This window comes from Cimex lectularius, unplaced genomic scaffold (assembly GCF_000648675.2).
Source record: "Cimex lectularius strain Harlan isolate CLEC.00 unplaced genomic scaffold, Clec_2.1 scaffold62, whole genome shotgun sequence".
NCBI classification, from domain to species: Eukaryota; Metazoa; Arthropoda; class Insecta; order Hemiptera; family Cimicidae; genus Cimex; species Cimex lectularius.
In genome coordinates, this window is record NW_019392785.1 from 803,888 (window position 1) to 823,919 (window position 20,032).

Consider the following 20,032-nt stretch of genomic DNA (forward strand, 5'->3'; position numbering starts at 1 on the left):
TGTCATTGTTAGATTTAGGTTAATTGTAAAACTGTAGGGATGGTTAGGGATTTTTTTTCAACCGGTTCGGTAAGTGGGCCAACAATTTCATTATAAATTTGTATGCCGTCGAGTCGATAAAGGTAAAAAAAAGATAACGCTACAAGGCCGGTCTCACTTAAGAATTAGCCAAACACCGTTTATAACAAGTCTAAAATTAAAGGCCACCGTCACCGAGCCGGACGTAAATAAACGTTATGCAATTTGGACGTCGGGTACAAATGACAAGAAGGACCGGGTTCTAAGTGCACATGGGGAAATTTTTTACCTGACGCCGAAATCGAATTTAATCAAATGTACTTTTCATATTTGCAAACGGCGAAAAAGAGAAAACGGTTTTTGATCTATGTACGCCCACCTGACGAGTTGTTTTCCTTGAAAACGCCCACGGGCCAAAACATAAGACTCGGTTCACCCACGGCGGGGTTTTTTAAATCGAAGTTGTTTCTCCACAGTGGAATTAATTTTGAAAAAGATATTTAACAAGGGAGCAAATTGCTTTAACCACTACCCGCAAGGCCTGATTTCTTATCGTTTATGCCCAATCTTGTAGATGTTTTAATCTGTCGATAATTTAATCGTTTATCCTGCAATTTTTTGAATTGATTAGTCTCTTTGGAACAAAACTAATGTTGCACTTCAAACCCTGTAGCAATCAGTTATTGTCATAAGGTTTAATACACCCTTAGATCGACAATAAACCTTGGAAGACATTTCACTTGATTAAGGTGAAGTAACCACAACAAAATTAAAATGAATATTAAGATGATTAGAAATACATATATGTATGTCATTTTATAGCGGTTCATTATTAAATATATGTGTAAAGCATCATTAACGTTTGGAGCGTTTGATCTTATCAATGGTGTTCCATCGAAAGCTACTTATAAATGTTTAACTTCGCACACATAAAAGAGGGGTATTCACGATCTTTGTGTTAACCCTGTTAACTCTGTTAGGTCCTGTTAGATCGAAAAAAAATGATGACGTAGACTTTTAAGAATCGGCAAGTTAACATATTTCGATCTAATAAGCCACGGCCAATGTTAGATGGTAAGTCGAAAATGTAGTTACATTGCTATCCGTTAGGGCGCAGGTAACCAACATGGCAGCCATGAAAGCTGGTTTTTTCTTTTTGTTTACACGTATTTTCATTCTTAAATAAGCGTTAATTAAATCAGATCAATACATTTCTTGTTAATTTCTGACCATTATACTCTCATTCATATTAGATACAACCCCTAGCCTATAAAGTTGTAGGCTGTTAGAGGTTAGGATATAGGTTAGGTGTGTCGGCACGAATTGAAACGATTCAGTTGTTAGTACTTTTCGAGTGCATAGATCGCATTTTGAATGAAAGAGTTGATTAATGTTCCTTTTTTTTAACTTCTGGGATCATACAATTTAACACAAAAGAAAACCAAAACAAACAACAAGTCTTCAAGGACTGTTATAGCATTATTTTTGGTTCTATTGATTATTTGATTTGATGAAAAGATGGTTTTATCCCATTATATTTCAATCGATTCTGTTGATGGTCAAGGCCCTTATTTGATGATGCCGACTTTTCAAGAATTTAAATAAGTCTATATTTTGCTGGGGGAAAACTTTTTTCTGCAGTAACCGATCATTTTTTTAATTCTCAAACTCTTTAGACGAAATTTAGTATATTCAGTTTGTTTTCAACCAAGTGTTTGTATATTTGCTAAAATGTTCTTAGCAACATCCTTGGTCTTTGTTTAGATTTTTGATTTTCTTAGATTGTGTATAATTTTGCTGTTTCATAAACATTGCTCTCAGTGAAAGGATCTTCTTGAAATGAAAGTTTAAGAGCATAAGGGGGCGTAAAGTATCATAGGGTGGTGATTTATTCAAAATTCATATTACTTTTTTTCTTCTCGAGGAGGGAGGATTGAGAAACCAACACCCTTTTCTCATACAAAATAATCCAATTTTAACAAAATTTATAATAATAATACTAGTCATAAATCATTCCTCTCCAATTCGGCTTCAGTCCTCATCATTCCACGATCAAAAAGGTTAAAGAGTAGTCAGTTGACGTTGAAAATAATATACTGAGAAGGTGAAGGCGTAAAAGAGCCTCGATTGCATCTACATAAAAAATTAAAAGCAAAAAGTTTTGGAAAAGGTTACAAAAGTTTTTATATTTCAGATGAAAATAGGGGTATTCACGATCTTTGTGTTAACCCTGTTAAGTCTTTTAGATCCTGTTAGATCGAGAAAAATGATGACGTAGACTTGCTAGAATAGGTTAGTTAACATTGCTCGATCTAACAGGACAATGTTAGGTGTTAGGTCGAAAATGTAGTCACATTGCTATCCGTTAGGGCGTAGGTAACAAACATGGCAGCCAAGAATTTAACAGCTGTTTTTTGTTTACCCCTATTTTTATTCTTAAATACGCTTTAATTAAATCAGACCTGTACAATTCTTTTGTTAATTTCTGACCTGTCCTTATACTCTCATTCATAATAGATGCATCCCCTATCCTATAAAGTTGTAGGCTGTTAGACGTTAGGATATAGGTTAGGTATGTTGCCACGAATTGAAGCGTGTCATTTATTAGTACTGTTCGAGTGCATAGATAGCATTTTGAATGAAAAAGTTGATTAATTTTCCTTTTTTTAACTTCTGGCATCTTACAATTTAGCACAAAAGAAAACCAAAACAATAACAAGCCTTCAAGGTCTGTTATAGCTTTATTTTTGGTTCTACCAGTCGCCACGCGCAACATTGTGGAAAAATTAACGTTTAACATGCTAAGAAAAGAAGGGGGCGTTCACGAAATTAGTGTACATTTTTCTATTCGAGTTAACATCGTGAATACCCCTAATATGTACAGAGTTGAGGTTATTAATATAACCTATTAGGGTTTTGGCAGTATGGGGTCTTATCCGTACCGGCACTGAAGATCCAGGGGCTTGCTCATAGCTAGGTCATTTCACCATCAACGCATGCAGTTTTTAAATCTAGGACACTCACCCTCCTAAAATTCATTCTTTACCATTTATATGTCATACAATTTAGTAGGTTTTTATTCTTCCATCGGACACTGCATATTCACGCTAATAAATATGTTCGCTCTCAGTGTACACAAAACGAGGTCTATCAGTACTATAGATTGTGCAATAATCCTGGTTCTACTTTTCTCCAAAAATCAGAACAAATGGGGCAAATACACGCTGCTTTGCTCAAGCACTATTCTTAATTCTGGGAGCCGAGGATTGCAACTTCGTTTAAGTGAGAAAAGTAAGTGTCCGGGTGTCAACCTGGCAAGGCCTATTCTTAATCGGGTTCTCTGCGGGTCACCCACTGTCCGTCCCACTTTTTTTGGAATGTGAGATTTCCTCGTGAGGTCTGCTGGGTGATCTGTAGTTCGATAGTTACCTCTCGCGTTTTTCAGCAAGTATACTTATGTTAGCCAGTCGCGTTTCGGCATTTTCATCTTCAGAGCTGAATCAACTAAGACGAAAGGTAGCTATGAAACTATAGTAGATAGGTTTATCATATTGCGGCTTGATTGCTGTGGTCAGGTTGGGATGCCCCCTCCGCTTTGTCGATATCCTCCAGACCTATGTCCGGTGACCCAGATCAGTGTATCTCGCCAATTATTATCAGTTATCTCTTATATCATTTCAGTCTTCAATATTGTAATTAAAAATTTACATTAAAACATTAACATCAAAACTGTAATCCATCCGGTTATCATGTACAGTACCGCCAATACAACTACCATTTTAACCTAAATTTCCAATAATTATGTTAACAGATGTATTGTTTATACGATTTTAATTGTTTTAACAAATGTGATCATACATTTAAAATATTGGTCTCTATGGTTTCCAGTGGAAAATAGAAAAATTTAAAAATATAACCTCCGTCCGGTTATCGCATACATCTAAAAGTTTAACCTAAATTTCCCATAATAATGTTAGTGCCGATATTGTTTATATAACAATTTATTATTGTTGACAAATTTTTGTATTTCCATTTATGAATATTGCCTTGATTTTTTAAAGAATTTTGTTATATGTACCTGCTTTTAATTTAATTTTGCTTGATGAAAGCACATTTTTAATTAGTGTAAAACCAAAGAATAATTTTATTAGAATGTGTGAGAATCAAGTGTGTGATGTTTTCTCAGTCAAAGAGTGTGAAAAAATCCCAATATTTTAGGGATTTTTGAAATCATTGGATCTGTATGTGTTTTATAACGATATTGTGTTTTTTTTAAAATAAAATGCGCACCTTTTTGCAATTAATTATCTGTGTCAATTAATTTTTCTGTTCTTTTGCCACTAAGTGAAAATCTTCCTTCTTATTTCCAGGTCTGATCGAAAAATGGGGTGGCTTGGAGAAGAAGTCGGAGGAGCTGCGGAAGATGTGGTCCCTGCGGCGGGAGATGTCGTCGATGGAGGACGAGATGCTGGCCATCGGCGATGCCGTCGCCAGGCTGGCGGTCAAGGTAGAGAGCCGTGATCAGCTCGAGCATCGTATTCAGCAAGTACAGGTGAGCACGATGATTCTACGGTTTACACGCGAAAGGTCAATTTTTTCCTAGAATGTCCTGCACAACTCGAAATGAATTAGTGAGGAAGAGCCAGGGATTAGCATAATTGTGCTGTGTCTTTCAAAGGGTCAAAGACAACAGACCTTATTTAGTCGAAATTCGTTCAAACACCCGACAAAACGATGGTCGGCATCCAAGAAGAAAGCATAGGCCGGAAAATTTTGTAAGAAGGCTAAAGCGGGGAACACACTTACCTTATGCGACGCTACCCGATGCTACCCAACGCCTTGTCTCGTTTTGGTAGGATGTGCACATCTATGCGACTTCAAACGCAGCGCCTCTTTTTTTCTTAGTGCAAAATCTTGTAATAAATTGTTAGTTAGATTTTATGAGCACAACCAGGCAATAAATTGTTTTTAATAAAGTTTAAGAAAAAATTTAAAAACAATTTTTCATCTCGTTTAATTTGGTTTACATTCAAATAAGAGTATTGTAATTAATATAACGACAAAATTACATAGACATAGTTTGAAATAAACTAGAAAAAATATGAGTGTCCTGTTCTGGCGCTACTCAACGAAAATGGTGTAATTTTTTGAGTAAAACTATGAAATAAATTGTTAGTTAAATTTTATGAGCAAAACCGTGTAATAAATTATTAAATTCATTATATCAAAAAATTGTATTCCGGTGTTTTGATCAATTTTCTACCATATTATTTTTTTAAAATAAAATCTAATGAATTTTTGATATCGGTTAATTTGGTTTATATTAAAATAAGTATATTGTAATTAATATCGACAATAATACATGTAGTTTGAAATAAAAATATGAGTATTCGGTTCTTTTGTCTTCGACTGTACTCGATGCTACCCGACGAAAATCTGGAGAGTGGGGATCGCAGAGCGTAGAGTAGGGTAGCGTTGCGTAGCATCGGGTAGCGTCGCATAGCGTAAGTGTGTTCTCCGCTTAAAAAATGTTTCCTGCTGCCGATTACGCAAGAAAAGCATTAACATTAAACTTTTATTAATATCAGGTTGAATCAAAATATTTAAATGTGGATCAAAAAGGAATAAGAGATATCTTTTCATAAAATAATTCTCCTCGGATCGTGATAAAATTTTATTACTTACAAATTTGATCTTGTCACATAAAGTTTGCCGAACAAGCTTAGAAAAATTTTAAATGATGCTTTTTATCCCGGATTCTTTCAATCTTCAGACACCCAAAAATCCACGCAAATTTATACCACTTCAGCAAATTTCACGTAATTTATCGAATTACGAATCCATCGAGCTTTGATAATCGCGGAGGAGAAACAAGTTTCTCTTATAATTGAAACGTCACGATTATAAACATCTCGATTCAAAAAAGGCCAGGTATGTTTGAAACCTATATTACTTACAATTCAACTTTCCATTTTGTGACCACAAGGAAGACCCCAGGGTCAAAATTCATAGCATCGCGATCGCCGATTTTTATAAGAGCTCTTTTCAAATACACGTTTACAGCTGAAATCGCTTTTTGAATAATTAATTTACGAAATCAAAACGATGCCTCGGTGGCCCAGCTTTCTCCGTTGCAATTAAGCCCATTCAACTCGATTCCATTGTGTTGATTTCTCCGGCGTGGGCAGACAGGTGAATGCTTAGGAAGTATCCTTGTCACATTCAGCGACACCCTTATCATTACACGCATTGAAAGACGGGATGTTGATTTTTTTCGTGAAAGTTTGTCTTTTGATGCTGTCCAATTTGAGAAATCGAGATCCGGCTTGCTTAAACCTATAAATATTACGGGTTTAGTCAAGTAAGTAGCATCGCTTCAGGAAAATTCTATTAAAATCATCTAGGCCAGTGTAAAGTCCATTTATAACATAATCAATAATATCTGCAATCTCAAGTTCAGTGAGTAATTATGAGAATCGCTTACTCAACCGAGAAATAGTTTTTGTTTTGCTGTAAGAATATTTAATTTAAAAAACAAAGAAACAAAAACCATTTATCTTTCATTGTTTCTCCAGAGTTGAATATTGTATGAGATGTATCTTCTCTTAGCCGACTCGTAACTGGTTTCAGGATAGATTGCTTCATTTGCTAAAGCGTTTTTAATATCGATCCAATCTAATTTCACGTCTTTGCTCTACCGGCATCTAATTAGCTTACGTTTCTTATTTTCTGATGATAATCTTTCCACTAATAGATTACACCCTTCGAGCAATCCTGAAATCACTTTCTCCCGTGGGAGCGTTTATCTTGGCGAATTTTATTTACAAACCTCAAAGGCCTTGCTTCAATTTTTAGGTTGATATTTTTCAGAGAACATTCAGTTTTGTGTGATTACATTTTTAAACTTTTTGTTTGTTTTTCCATGGTGTGAACATAAGAGAGAGATTAGGTACATTCAACCACACCCAAAGAGTAAATCACGAAGTTAAGCGAATTTCAAATAATAACAATTACACAATATCGGTCTCTCCAAGAGAATTACGTACCATAGTTAAATTCAGGTCTCAGTCAAATAAAAGTCAAAAAAATGTCTGTAACTTAGTGCTAAAACATTGAGCTAAGGCATTTGTATAATTAACCCATAATACAAAGCCACATAACAACCAAACGTATTCTAATAGAAGAACAATTCGGCTTTCGACCTGGTTTAGACACAACTTCCCTTCTAGCGAAAGTAGTTGATGAAGTAACGGCAGGATTTAATTCCAAAAAACACCCAGGTATGGTATTACTAGACTTAGAGAAGGCGTTTGACACTGTCCGGCATAACAGAATAGTCTGCAGGCTGTTAGAATATAGTTTCCCAACATATGTTTTTAGGATCATAATGTCCTATCTAAGTGAAAGATCCTTTCGCGTTGTTCTTAACAACGCTACGTCTTCTCCTTTCAAAGTTGTTACTGGGGTCCCTCAAGGGTCTATACTAGGGCCAACACTTTTTTCTATATTCTTAAATCCCTCCCTACACTAGATAAATCAAACTGCAAGTTGGCCCTTTACGCTGACGACATCGTAATATATTGTTCCTCCTGGAGACAGACTGCTATAGCAAACAATTTGAACTTGGCTTTACAAAAATTAGTACGATTCTGCCACAGATGGAAGTTAACCTTAAACACAGTAAAAACAGAATCGATATTCTTTACAAGGCCGCGACCCTCTCTCGATAAACAAATCATGCTTGACGGGGTAAACATACCGTGGACCCCACAGGTAAAATACCTAGGGGTGACACTGGACCACAAACTGAATTTCACTGAACATGTTAACACGTTGATGAGAGGCAAAATAATGATTAAGACTTTTCCCCCCTTTAAGTCGAGAATCATCTTTGAGCGTAGCAAATAAGTTAGCTATTTACAAAGTGAGTGAAACCAATAATATTGTACGCTTGCCCTGCTTCGAGCTTCACAAGCATGACTAACATTAAGGGCCCGTTGCACCAACTTCGTTTAACCTTGGTTCAGTACTGAACGGAGTTCAACGCAAATATCGGCATTTTTCAATCTGTTGATCCGAGATCAAGTGATGAACGTTGATCAATTCTGAACGGTCGTCGAGCTCGGGTTAAACAGGGTTCAGAGCTGAACTACGTTCATTTGATAACATAACCTGCGCGTTGTTTAACCGTATATTGAGATAGATCGAAATGGACGCATTTTTACCTAGTTATTTAGAGGAATTAACAGATGTTGAAGATTTCCTTGAGTTAGTAGCTCTACATATAAACAAAGAAAGGGTTTTTAGAACCAGACAGGAACATGAACCAGACAGGAATGATGAATTCTTCAATAGATTGAGAATGACAAAGAATGAAGTGAACTTCGTGGCCCACCAGTTTTTTTCATATGGGCACTTTTTTCTGAAAGTTTTTTTTTCCACTTTTCTTAATATTTTCGTACCTTCCTTTTAAAACGGCACTGCTTCTCGCAGTAACCCCATGAGAGTTATACTCCGCTGTAATCTGTTGCCAACAGTCTGCCTTTTGTTTGGCACTTACGGCGTCTGTCTTCAAATTGTGAACGACGTTCCAGTGAACTCGGCTTGAACCGTGACTGGTGCAACGGGGCTACAAATAATAAGAGGCTACAAATAATACAAAACAAGTTTTTAAGACTAGCCACCTCGTCCCCACGCTACACAAGGCTGACAGACCTGCTGCATGCTTTAGTTCAAATGCCATGGATTAAGGAGGAATTAAAATTCAGGACCCAAAAATTTTTTTCTCAAAAAGCCTACAGCGAAAATGCCGTATGTGCTTCAATCGGCACATATGATTTCTCAGATCTTGGAAGCACAGGAGAATAAAACATATTTTATCCTCCTGAATCTCAATCATCTCACTTATTTAACTGTTACTTAATAACTTATGAAAATATTTAACCACTAACCTGCTGATTTGTTAATTTATTGTACTGCCAACTTGGTTAATTTGTCAATTTGTTACAAAAACCAGAAAGGCCCTCTAAGGCAAGACCAATTAGTCTGCCGTGTTCACTGAGCAAAATTTTAAGGAAAATAATTGACCTCGGGTTACGCTACTGTATGGATTCCAAAAGAATCTTCCTGAGAAATTTATTCTTATCCCTCGACACAAGCTCCTTAGTAGGCTTATTGACCACGTTAGCTATAACTTTGACTATAAAAATAGCATGGAACGGTTTTACTGGAGACCGTTGGTGGTGGTGATGATGGATAATAGGAAATGGGCAGGTTTTGTTCCTCAAGCGACCTTCCGGCTGGTAATATCTTAATCTAATCGACCGACGCTTTAGAGTTCACTATGGGGAAGCCATTCTTGAAGCAATTACATTGGGTGTTCCTCAAGGCTCAGTGCCGGGGCCAGCATTGTTTCTGGTTTAATTTGTGTTATGTCAAAGTTCCAGCATGTCCAATGGCCCTACTTGCGGACGACACGATGCTCTGTTTTCGTCCTCGTGACGCACCTTCTCTATTACTAACAATAAGAGACTGAATGATGTTTTAAATAAATTGAATAATTACTTTAAGAATTGGAAAATAAGAATTAATCCTGAAAGGTTGCTATTTTCACTACACTCGATGATAACACGGCGATAAATGGCAATGTGATAACTTGAATTCAACGAATTGTATGATATCCTTTTTTCTATATTACTGAGAAATGGATCATTTTTGTTGCCTACGGCAGTATTGAACAGATTTCATCCTGCGATCCTTTTGGCGGTCGATCAGCTCATGCGGAACCCATTTGTGCGAGCTTCTTTATTTTCCCAATAGCTTGCAGATGGCGAACGACTGTAGATTGACCAACACTAAGTTCTTCTGCTTTTTCTTCTCAAGTAGTAACCTAAATACTTGGGCCTATGACGACAGAAAAATTAATTTTAATGCTTTGGTTGCAAATAGCAAAAAAGCTGTCCAACTTTTTCATTTTATTGATTCTTACATATATAAATCACGTACATCGGTAAAAATGCTGTAAGAACAAAACTGACATGAATACCCTGTAAGATGAATCACGTTAAAAACGTAAAACTTTGAGTAATATATAAAAATATATACAAATCAAGTTGTATTACAAGTGGGCGGAATTTTTTGTCTTGTTGGTTACCTACGCCCTAAGGGATAGCAATGTAACTACATTTTCGACCTAACATTGGCCCTGGTCTGTTACTAGCCGATTCTTACAAGTCTACGTTATCATTTTTGTTGATGTAACAGGACCTAATAGAGTTAACCCTGTTAACGCGAAAATCGTGAATACCCCTAATCTCTCCTATTACACCATCACTCGTTAAAAACAAATGTAGGCAAATTTAGAGTAAAATTATGAGAAACTCTCTTTTCTTTAGCTTTTTGCATAAAAACCATGTAAGAAACATCTTAATCGAATCTTAAAGAAAGTGCAAGGGTTCATCAGTCCAAACTGAAAAATGTCAATTTGTTTTTCATTGCAATTGAGTTCCTACTAGCATCGATCTGAAAAAAAAGAATATGCATTTTTTATGCTAGAAGTCATTCTGCTTGATTGTGCGGCAACAGTCAGACAGATAGAACCAGCGTCCCATAAGGGACAAAATGCAACGGTTCATCATCTATCCAAACTTAAAAAGTGTCATTCTGTTTTTCTTTGCAATTAAATTCCTGCTATCATCAGTCTGAAAAAAGATTTTGTTCTGATTTCGCAGAATATGGACTATTTACGAAATTCCTTATTTTTTTATGCTAGAAGTCCTTGATACCTCACTTGTATCCTAACGTCTGACAACCTACAACTTTATAGGATAGGGGATGTATCTATTATGAATCAAAGTACAAGGACAGGTCGGAAATTAAGAAAAAAGAAATGTATTAGCCTGATTTAATTAATGCGTATTTAAGAATAAAAATGTAAACAAAAAAACAGGTGTTAAATTCATGGCTGCCATGTTGGTTACCTACGCCCTAACGGATAGAAATATGACTACAATTTCGACCTAACATCTAACATTGGCGCTGGCCCGTTAGATCGAGCAATGTTAACTAACCGATTCTTACAAGTCTACGTCATCATTTTTCTCGATCTAACAGAGTTAACAGGGTAACACAAAGATCGTGAATATAGTTTATTTAGGAACCAGTTCCTCCAGTCCTAGCTGATTTGGTCTACAAACGCGTGTTCCTGCTTTGCATGAATAGTTCGATCAATGCGCGATATACAAATCAAGTTATATTACAAGTGGATGGAATTTTTTGCCTGTCAGTGTATTTTGTTGAAGTTAAATTGTAGCTTGTTTTTATTGAACATCAAAAACCTTCAGTATTTTTGCATGAACCCTATAGCACCAAACAATTGAGATGAAGACTGATAATCAAGTGTATACATCAATAAAAATAGCCTATTTGTCCCCCCATTTTGTTTGCTGCCACTTAAGGTAGTAATTTTCAAAATCACCAATGGTCGGCCGATTTATGATATATATTATTTGATCACGGCCCTCCGCACTCGTTCCTAACACAGTAACAGATTTGACAGATTGTGAAATTGGCCGTAATCATCCAAATCGACAATTTACGTGTTGCCGCTTTCGAATAGGCGTCACGTAGATTTCTATTAGGCATCGGCGGGGCGCAAACAAGTGAAAAAAAGAGAGATCCACCGGGCCCAGAATATGTAGACTGCATCGACCGCGAGTGAAAGCGGGCAGAAAACGAATCCTTCAGTCGTAACCAGGTCCCTGCCGATTATCCATCGTGGAATGATGCGAAAAACGGGAGGAAATTTTACATGGACTTTGATAAGAAAACGTTAAAAAAAAACCCATATCTTCTCGGCCAAGGTCTTAGGAATTTGCATTATAAACACAGGTGAGTTTACAATTCTCAGCACGTTGGTTTTTTTCTTTATTCCCATCCTAGTTCTTTTAGTTTTACTTTTCTGCTCGGATTATCCAATACTGTATTAAGAGACGTCACGAGAAAATCGCCGCCGGTAATAAAAGAAACGCCCCCTCGAGGGTAGATTTTTCAGGATTTGTCAAAAGCAAATGGCCCTTCTTCGCTGATCCTCCCCACGCTATCAGGAACGGCGTTGCGGCCGGTCGGGAGATCACGATGATGAATGGGCACGTTTTCCAGAAAAGTCCTGTTTTCCTTCTGACTGGGGCGTGTAAAAGCATTCACTTGTCTTTAACCCTCGTCTTGCACGTGGTTTGAATACTGCTGAATGGTGGTACTTCAATTAATATCTGCTCTCTAGTTTCTTAGGAAACCGAGTCCTTACGATAGCAAGAACTAAAATAAACCTGGGAAAGACCTTTTACTTAAAATGAGCACATTAAAATGAAAATCTTGCACTTTACATGGGATAATATTGAATCAACACACGATTGCAATATTTATTTTTTATAATCTCTAATAATACTGCTAGTTTCGTAGTGAGTTATTTGCTCATCCTTATAATTCTTTTGATCAATACGTCTCTAATATATACCAAAGAAAGTTTATTATTATATTTAACCTTTGGGCACAATTTCATTCTGGATCGGACACAACAATACGGCCACAGGAACTTCCACAATCTAGGATTCATCAGGTATTTTGGTACAGATTGATAAGAGATAAAAATTCGCGGATTGGTGGAAAAGTAGTTCTACAGTGATCTAGGAGCTATATAGCTGTAAATAATGATTTAATTCTTTGTCATCTCAGTTTTGCTGAACCGTAGATTCATAAAGCGAATTTTTGCACTCAATGGAGGGAAATATTTTGTGGAAGATATTTGTCCTGCTTATTGTTAGTCCATATTAGGGGTTTTCACGATCTTTGAGTTAAACCTGTTAACTCTGTTAGGTCCTGTTAGATCGAGAAAAATGATGACGTCGACTTGTAAGAATCGGCTAGTTAACATTGCTCGATCTAACAGGCCAGAGCCAATGTTACGTTAGGTCGAAAATGTAGTCACTTTGCTATCCGTTAGGGCGTAGGTAACCAAAATGGCAGCCATGAATTTAACAGCTGTTTTTTCTTTACAAGTAGTTTTATTCTTAAATGCACGTTAATTAAAACAAAGCAATACAATTAGTTTTGTTAATTTCTGACCTGCCCTTATATTCTTATTCATAATAGATACATCTACTATCCTACAAAGTTGTACACTGTTAGACGTTAGGATACAGGTTAGGTTTGTCGGCAGGTATATTTTGAAGCTGGTCATTTGTTAGTACTTTTCGAGTGCATTTTGAATGAGAGTTGATTATTAATTTTTTTTTATTAACTTCTGTCATCTTACAATTTAACACAAAACAAAACCATAACAAACAGCAACAATCCTTCAAGGACTAAAATATTAAAACGTTTGTTCGGAGTCTGAATATGTATCACAGTGGCTCTTTTTTAAAATAAACTGTTATAAAATATTAATGACGACCACTGTTTTAACCATTGCGTTAACTCACCTGAGGGAGGATTAAAATAAATCCGAAACGTTGTAGATAAAATCTGGTTGTGGTTTTATTGAGATGACCTATTATTCCACCTTCAAGAAGGTAAAATCATAAGTTAAACTGTTGAGGTCGAAATATAAGAAAACATCCTTCAAGGACTTATAGATTTATTTTTGGTTCTGCCAATCGCCACGCGCAGCATTGCGAAAAAATTAACGTTTAAGATGCTAAGATTATGCTAAGAAAAGAAGAGGGTATTCACTATCTTACTGGATTTCTCTATTCGAGTTACCATCTTACAAGCATCGTGAATATCCCTAACATTTTAAAACTAGATTGTTCTAGGCTGAGATGTTGGAATTTTTACTAGTTAGCCTTGTTGCAGTATGAAATATTACCGTAGGCGTTCTCTAGAAAATGAAAAGTTAGATTAAGATTAGGACAACCTTGACCATGCCCAACATCCTCAGAATAATACGATCAATAAAATTGTGAAACAGAAGGAAAACTAGTCACGCAAATTTAAACGATATTGCGGTGGTTTATTAAGACTCCTTGGCTGAGGTCACGTTATAACATATATAATTTATATATAACAAGTAAATAAATTGTTTAATGTATAAAATGTGTGGTGTTTAGTGACCGTTAGTCAATGATTATTCGAAGATCGTGAGATGCGCTGTGACGTAATTTAAAAAAAAAACTCTTTATCGTGCCAACGTTTCGATCTTTATTGAGATCATCTTCAGGTCTCAAAGTTGTGTGTTTTCCTGTAGTTGTGTCACTGTTTTTTGACGTATTGAGAGTATTAGTGGGTTAATGATATGATGATTAGTATCTCACTAACACTCTCAATACGTAACAGTGACACATCTACCAGAAAAAACACAACTTTGAGACCTGAAGATGATCTCAATAAAGATCGAAACGTTGGCACGATAAAAAAATGTTTTTCTAAAACCTACGTCACACCAGACCGCATTTCACGATGTCCGAATAATGTATAAAATGTTGAATTTCTAAAACGTTAAAACAAAACAGGAATTTTTTATGAAAATCTAATGAATCAAAAATTCATATTTTCATTCGTATTTATGAATTTTATGATAATATATCAATAATAAAATTATTGCACGACTTGTAATTAACATACGATGTCTATGTTGTCACCGGTTTAATGAATAAATTATTACTTACAGATTCACTTTTCCCCATCCTAAATGTATTTGTTAAATTTAAACAATGTTTGTAAATCCCAGGCCCTGAAGATGATCTCAATAAAATCGAAACGTTGGCACGATAAAGAAAATGTTTTTCTGAAACCTACATCACACCAGACCGCATCTCACGATTTCTGAACAATTACTTACAGAATTTTATTTATTATTATTTACTGAAATTGTTTGATGCTTTAATATATTTTTGTGCTTATGTGTATATATTTTTGTTAAGATTGAAGTCGGTAAGCTGAACACGGTGAAACAACAGCTCTTCCGTGTTAACGTCGACGTTCACCAGTTTGTGACTAAGGCCTGTCTGCAGGAATCGACGCTGAAGGACGACATCGCGAGGCTGTACAGGACGTTCGAGGATGTACGAGAAAGGTAAGGAAACCTCAGGATATTGTTGTTAAGAAAGGATCGCCCTGTTTTCGTTTGTAATAAACAGCCGATAAATATTTTATCCCGTGAACCCCGGGTGACTCAGGCATATCACCGCAGATTCCCCAGAAAATATGGTTTTTTAACCCCCGGCCGATTGTTTCCCTCTGTCCGAGTGATTTATTCCCTTGAAAAAGAGGGTGGGCTGCAGGAGCCTCGGATATTAGAAAGTGGACAGATTGAGTCATGGACATTAGGCGACAAGTTCGACCCCGGACAAATAAGAGAATAATGACATCATTTTCCCCCGGTCCCTACGACCCTAATCTAAACAAATTTACTTTCTTCCGCACCGCCTCATTGCGTTTAATCGGACAGATCGACCGGATCAAACGATCAAACTAATAAGTCAAATTTGTCTCAATTTTTACCTTCTCTTTTTTTTAAATTGTAATTTACGGTATTTTCAGGGTGTCCTCGGAAGAAGAGAGCCTAAAAGAACTGACCAAGACTTGGCAGCAGTTCGAGTCGTACCTTTCAAACCTGCAGGTAGAGCTGCGCAACGACTCCGAGACGTTACGACTGTTGGACCAGGCGCTGATGCAGGAAGAGGAAGGTGGAGGAAGTGTACCCCCACACCTGGCCACATCCGTACGCGACCTCGCCAAAATCCTGACGGAGAAGCCGCAGGACCCGCTGATCACCGACCCCCAGGTAACAAGGATGTCCTGTTTTGAAAGAAAACCTTAAAATCCAAACGACCATATATTCGTATTAGAATTTTGATTAGAAATAGCCTACCATCCTGGTAAGCCAAATTTGTTTAACCCTCGGTCATTCGTCGTAGTTTTAAGTTTTGTGCTTTAAACTAGAAGAAATGGCGGATCCAATGACGTTACCCGTTAAATTGCTTTTAGCTTTCAACATCGGGAAAATGTCATGATCGGTTAAGTTGAGGCTTATTCATAGCGTTTACTATTTAAAAATAAAATGCTCAGTTGGGAAATTTTTTTTTTTTTTTTTTAAATTAAATTTATTTATTAAAACTGGTCTTATTAGACCAACCATTAATTTTACAATAATATTATACAATAAATAAATGTTTACATTCTTATAAACCCATTGGTACAATAAGATTTACATTTCACTATTCACTATTCACTTATAACTGCACAAGTTCATATGGCTTTGTTCTTTTTAATCTTCTGATCGTGTTTCGGTAATGTAAGAGTTTAGTTGCNTGGCATATATGTTGTATTTCGAAAATCTTTTTAATGTCTTCGGTATTTTCAAAACTGAGCATGAACAAAGGAAGCGGAGTTGTCTTTTCAACTCCGTTTTCCTTCGTCTTTCTTATTTTATTAACAGCTGATATTATCTTGAAACCTTCGTTTTGGAGGAAAGATACAATATCTATTGGATCACAAGATGGGTGTAAATTCCTGGCCATGACTCTTATGGGCCTGGTTTGTTTATTTTCATATGTATGCCACTCCATGTTTTTTGAGCTGTTCATGAGTTCTGTAATTCTCCTATACTCAGTTTCGTTGTCAACGTTAATTTTTATTTGGTCATTGTTCATGAGTTTAGCTTTAAAGTTAATTTTTTGACCTTGAAGAGCTTCATATATTGGCTTCATATCAGTCACATTGCTTAGTACTAGGGGTGGTGGCCTTTGCACTTTTGCTTGTGTTTTGTCTGATCTGTTATCAACTGGTTTTTTGACTAAATCAAAAGTATTACTTGAAGTTTTGATCTCACATTTTTCAGGAGAAGACATGAATTTTCTTTTTTTATTCTTTTGAACGAGCCATGCCGTTTCTTTGGCTACTATTTCTTCTTCTTCATCAGAAGTCGGTAGTGTGAAATTTTTTTCAGTCTGGCTCGGTGTTGATTTTTGTTCCTTTCCAGTTAGGGACTTAATGTAGGCCTCAGTTGGGAAATTTGGTTTAAAATTGCATTTGGCATTGGATGAAAAGTGCGGTAATCGCCATCCATGATCACGGAACTCAATTTCAGTTTCGTTTGTAGTCTTCGCCGCATCGGATAGATGGCGACTCATGCCTGAAATAAAGCTCATGAATGCTTCGCACGATTAAATCTGTTTAATTATAGCAAATCTATTTAACATGCCATTTATCAATTTGCTAATAAAACCTTATTACATTTTCATAATTTTATGATCCACACAATTATTACGATATTAATCTAAGTTGCAGTGTTAAATCAATAGGGAATCACACTTAGCCAAACTCCAAAAAATATACCACTAAAAGTTGGTTAAAAATAAACCATTTTCGACAAGAAACTTGCCATCGGTTGACATAAAAGGTGACTTATTTTTGACGACTTAATTTTATTTCAAGATAGTCATTTCCACTGTTACAACTTTCTTTATCCTTCATCGGATTTTTCACTTTTTTTTCGACTTCAAAAATCCAAAAGTATTACACACAGAACAAAACAAACATAAACGTAATTTCTTAGAAATGGTTTATATCAACGAGATAAACACAGCATCAATTACAGAACGGATACATGTAAACTCAATCGCAGCTACACCAATATCATTAATAAAATTCAATACAGATATCACATTACATTCCACATCAAATATTTTTCACATAGTCTAATTTCCCAACAATTTAGCTTTCCTTTTCCTATTTTATCCCTTTCTATATAATCCTGAAAGGATAATCTGCCCGAACCATACGGACATCCTTCAAATCCAACGTATATAAACACAAAATACACACCCGACCACCCGTGCACATACGCAGCCCATTGAAATATTATGGGGAAAAGCACAGGGCAGGAAGAAATGACAGTGGGGTACCCGCGGAAGTTTATTGGACTCTTAATTTTATGAGAGTCTATGCGCATTTACGTAGCGACAGTCATGTACGGCCCGAAATGTGGATGTTTTCTAAGACATTCTGAGTGAAATAGTTGAATTTTGGTTGGCACCCTGGGACTCAAATGTGATTTCCTTTATTACCAATTTATCCTCGTAATTATTATTACACGAATTGCCTAAAATAAAATGTGTGATGTTTAGTGACCGTTACTTAATTACTTGGAGGTCGTGAGATGCGGTCTTGTGTGACGTAGGTTTTAGAAAAACGTTTTGTTTATCGTGGCACGTTTCGATCTTTGTTGAGATCATCTTCAGGGCCTAGGATTTATGAACATTGTTTACATATTACAAATACAATGCTAGACAATTTTAGATTAAAAAATGTATTAATACAATGCTAGAAAAAGATACAAAATGAATTTATGCAATGCTAGAAAATGTTAGATAAAAAAATGAATTTATACAATGCTAGAAAATTTTAGATTTACAAAAAATGAATTTATACAATGCTATTAATATAAAATTTTCTAGCATTGTATAAATTCATTTTTTTAATCTATAATTTTCTAGCATTGTATAAATTCATTTTTTATAATCTAAAATTTTCTAGCATTGTATGAATTCATTTTGTATCTAAAATTTTGTAGCATTGTATAATTTTTTTAATCTAAAATTTTCTAGCTTTGTATATATTCATTTTTTTATCTAAAATTTTCTAGCATTGTATAAATTTTATTTTTTACCTAAAATTTTCTAGCATTGTATAATTTTTTTAATCTAAAATTTTCTAGCATTGTATAATTTTTTTAATCTAAAATCTTCTAGCATTGTATAATTTTTTTTAATCTAAAATTTTCTAGCATTGTATAAACTCATTTTTTTATCTAAAATTTTCTAGCATTGTATAAATTCATTTTTTTTCTAAAATTTTCTAGCATTGTATAAATTCATTTTTTTTCTAAAATTTTCTAGCATTGTATAAATTCATTTTTTTCACATCCAACATATTTGTGATATTTAAACAATGTTATATCACTGACACTCTCAACATGACACACAATAATGACTCATCTACACAAAAAAAACCACTTCGACCTCTGAAGATGATCTCAATAAAGATCGAAACGTTGGCCCGATAAAGAAAATGTTTTTCTAAAACCTACGTCAGACCAGACCGCATCTCACGATTTCTAAATAAATATCGATTAACGGTCACTAATCACCACACATTTTTCACTTTGTTTTGTGAGATTGTATCTTAGTCTTCGAGGTGATATAACGGCAGCCGTTTTATCCATAGACGATGCCTATTTCATGAACTATTGATCTAAAGTGAGTAACTTATTAATTAAGTGACGAACAAAGTAAGAGTCGCATGAAGAAACAAACTGTGAGACAGAGTCTTATCAAGAGACAGAGACGAAGTGAAAGGCACATCAGAGAGAAACTGAGGGAGAGAGTAGTAGATAAAAAGAAAAAATGTACAGACAGACATAGAGAGAGAAAAAGAAAAATGGAGGGTGGGAATGAAAGAATGTGATTGTAAGAAAGAGAAAGTGTGTTATGATAGAGAAGTGTCTTGTGAAAAGACACGTAGAAAATTAGAGACCTATGAAGAAACAAACTGATAGAGAGTATTTTTTTTTGTATTATAGCTTTGTTTTTCGTTTGTTTTTATTTGCTTAGCTTTTCACACTGGTATGATAGAACGCTTCGGACGAGAGAGAGAGTAGCAGATAAAAAGAAAAAAATGTACAGACAGACATGGAGAGAGAAAAAGAAAAATGGAGGGTGGGAATGAAAGAGTGTGATTGTAAGAAAAAGAAAGTGTCACTGTTATGATAGATAAGTTTCTTGTGAAAAAACACATAGAAAATTAGAGACCTATGAAGAAACAAACTGATGTTTTTTTTTTTTTTTTTTTTTTTTTGTGTTATAGCTTTGTTTTTATTTGCTTAGCTTTTCACACTCGTATGATAGATCGCATCGGACGAGAGAGAGTAGTAGATAAAAAGAAAAAATGTACAGACAGACATAGAGAGAGAAAAAGAAAAATGGAGGGTGGGAATGAAAGAGTGTGATTGTAAGAA

General features: G+C 35.5%; 1 protein-coding gene across 5 annotated transcripts in view; it reads left to right on the top strand.

Moving 5' to 3' along the window:
* LOC106666348 overlaps window positions 1-20,032 on the top strand; it is a 461,223-nt gene that overhangs the window by 428,113 nt on the left and 13,078 nt on the right. For all 5 annotated transcript variants that reach the window (XM_014393475.2, XM_014393472.2, XM_014393473.2 and 2 more), the window contains 3 exons: window positions 4,389-4,570; window positions 14,937-15,088; window positions 15,556-15,799. In XM_014393475.2, coding sequence (XP_014248961.1) covers window positions 4,389-4,570; window positions 14,937-15,088; window positions 15,556-15,799 — 578 coding nt within the window. The remainder of the gene's footprint in view (window positions 1-4,388; window positions 4,571-14,936; window positions 15,089-15,555; window positions 15,800-20,032) is intronic.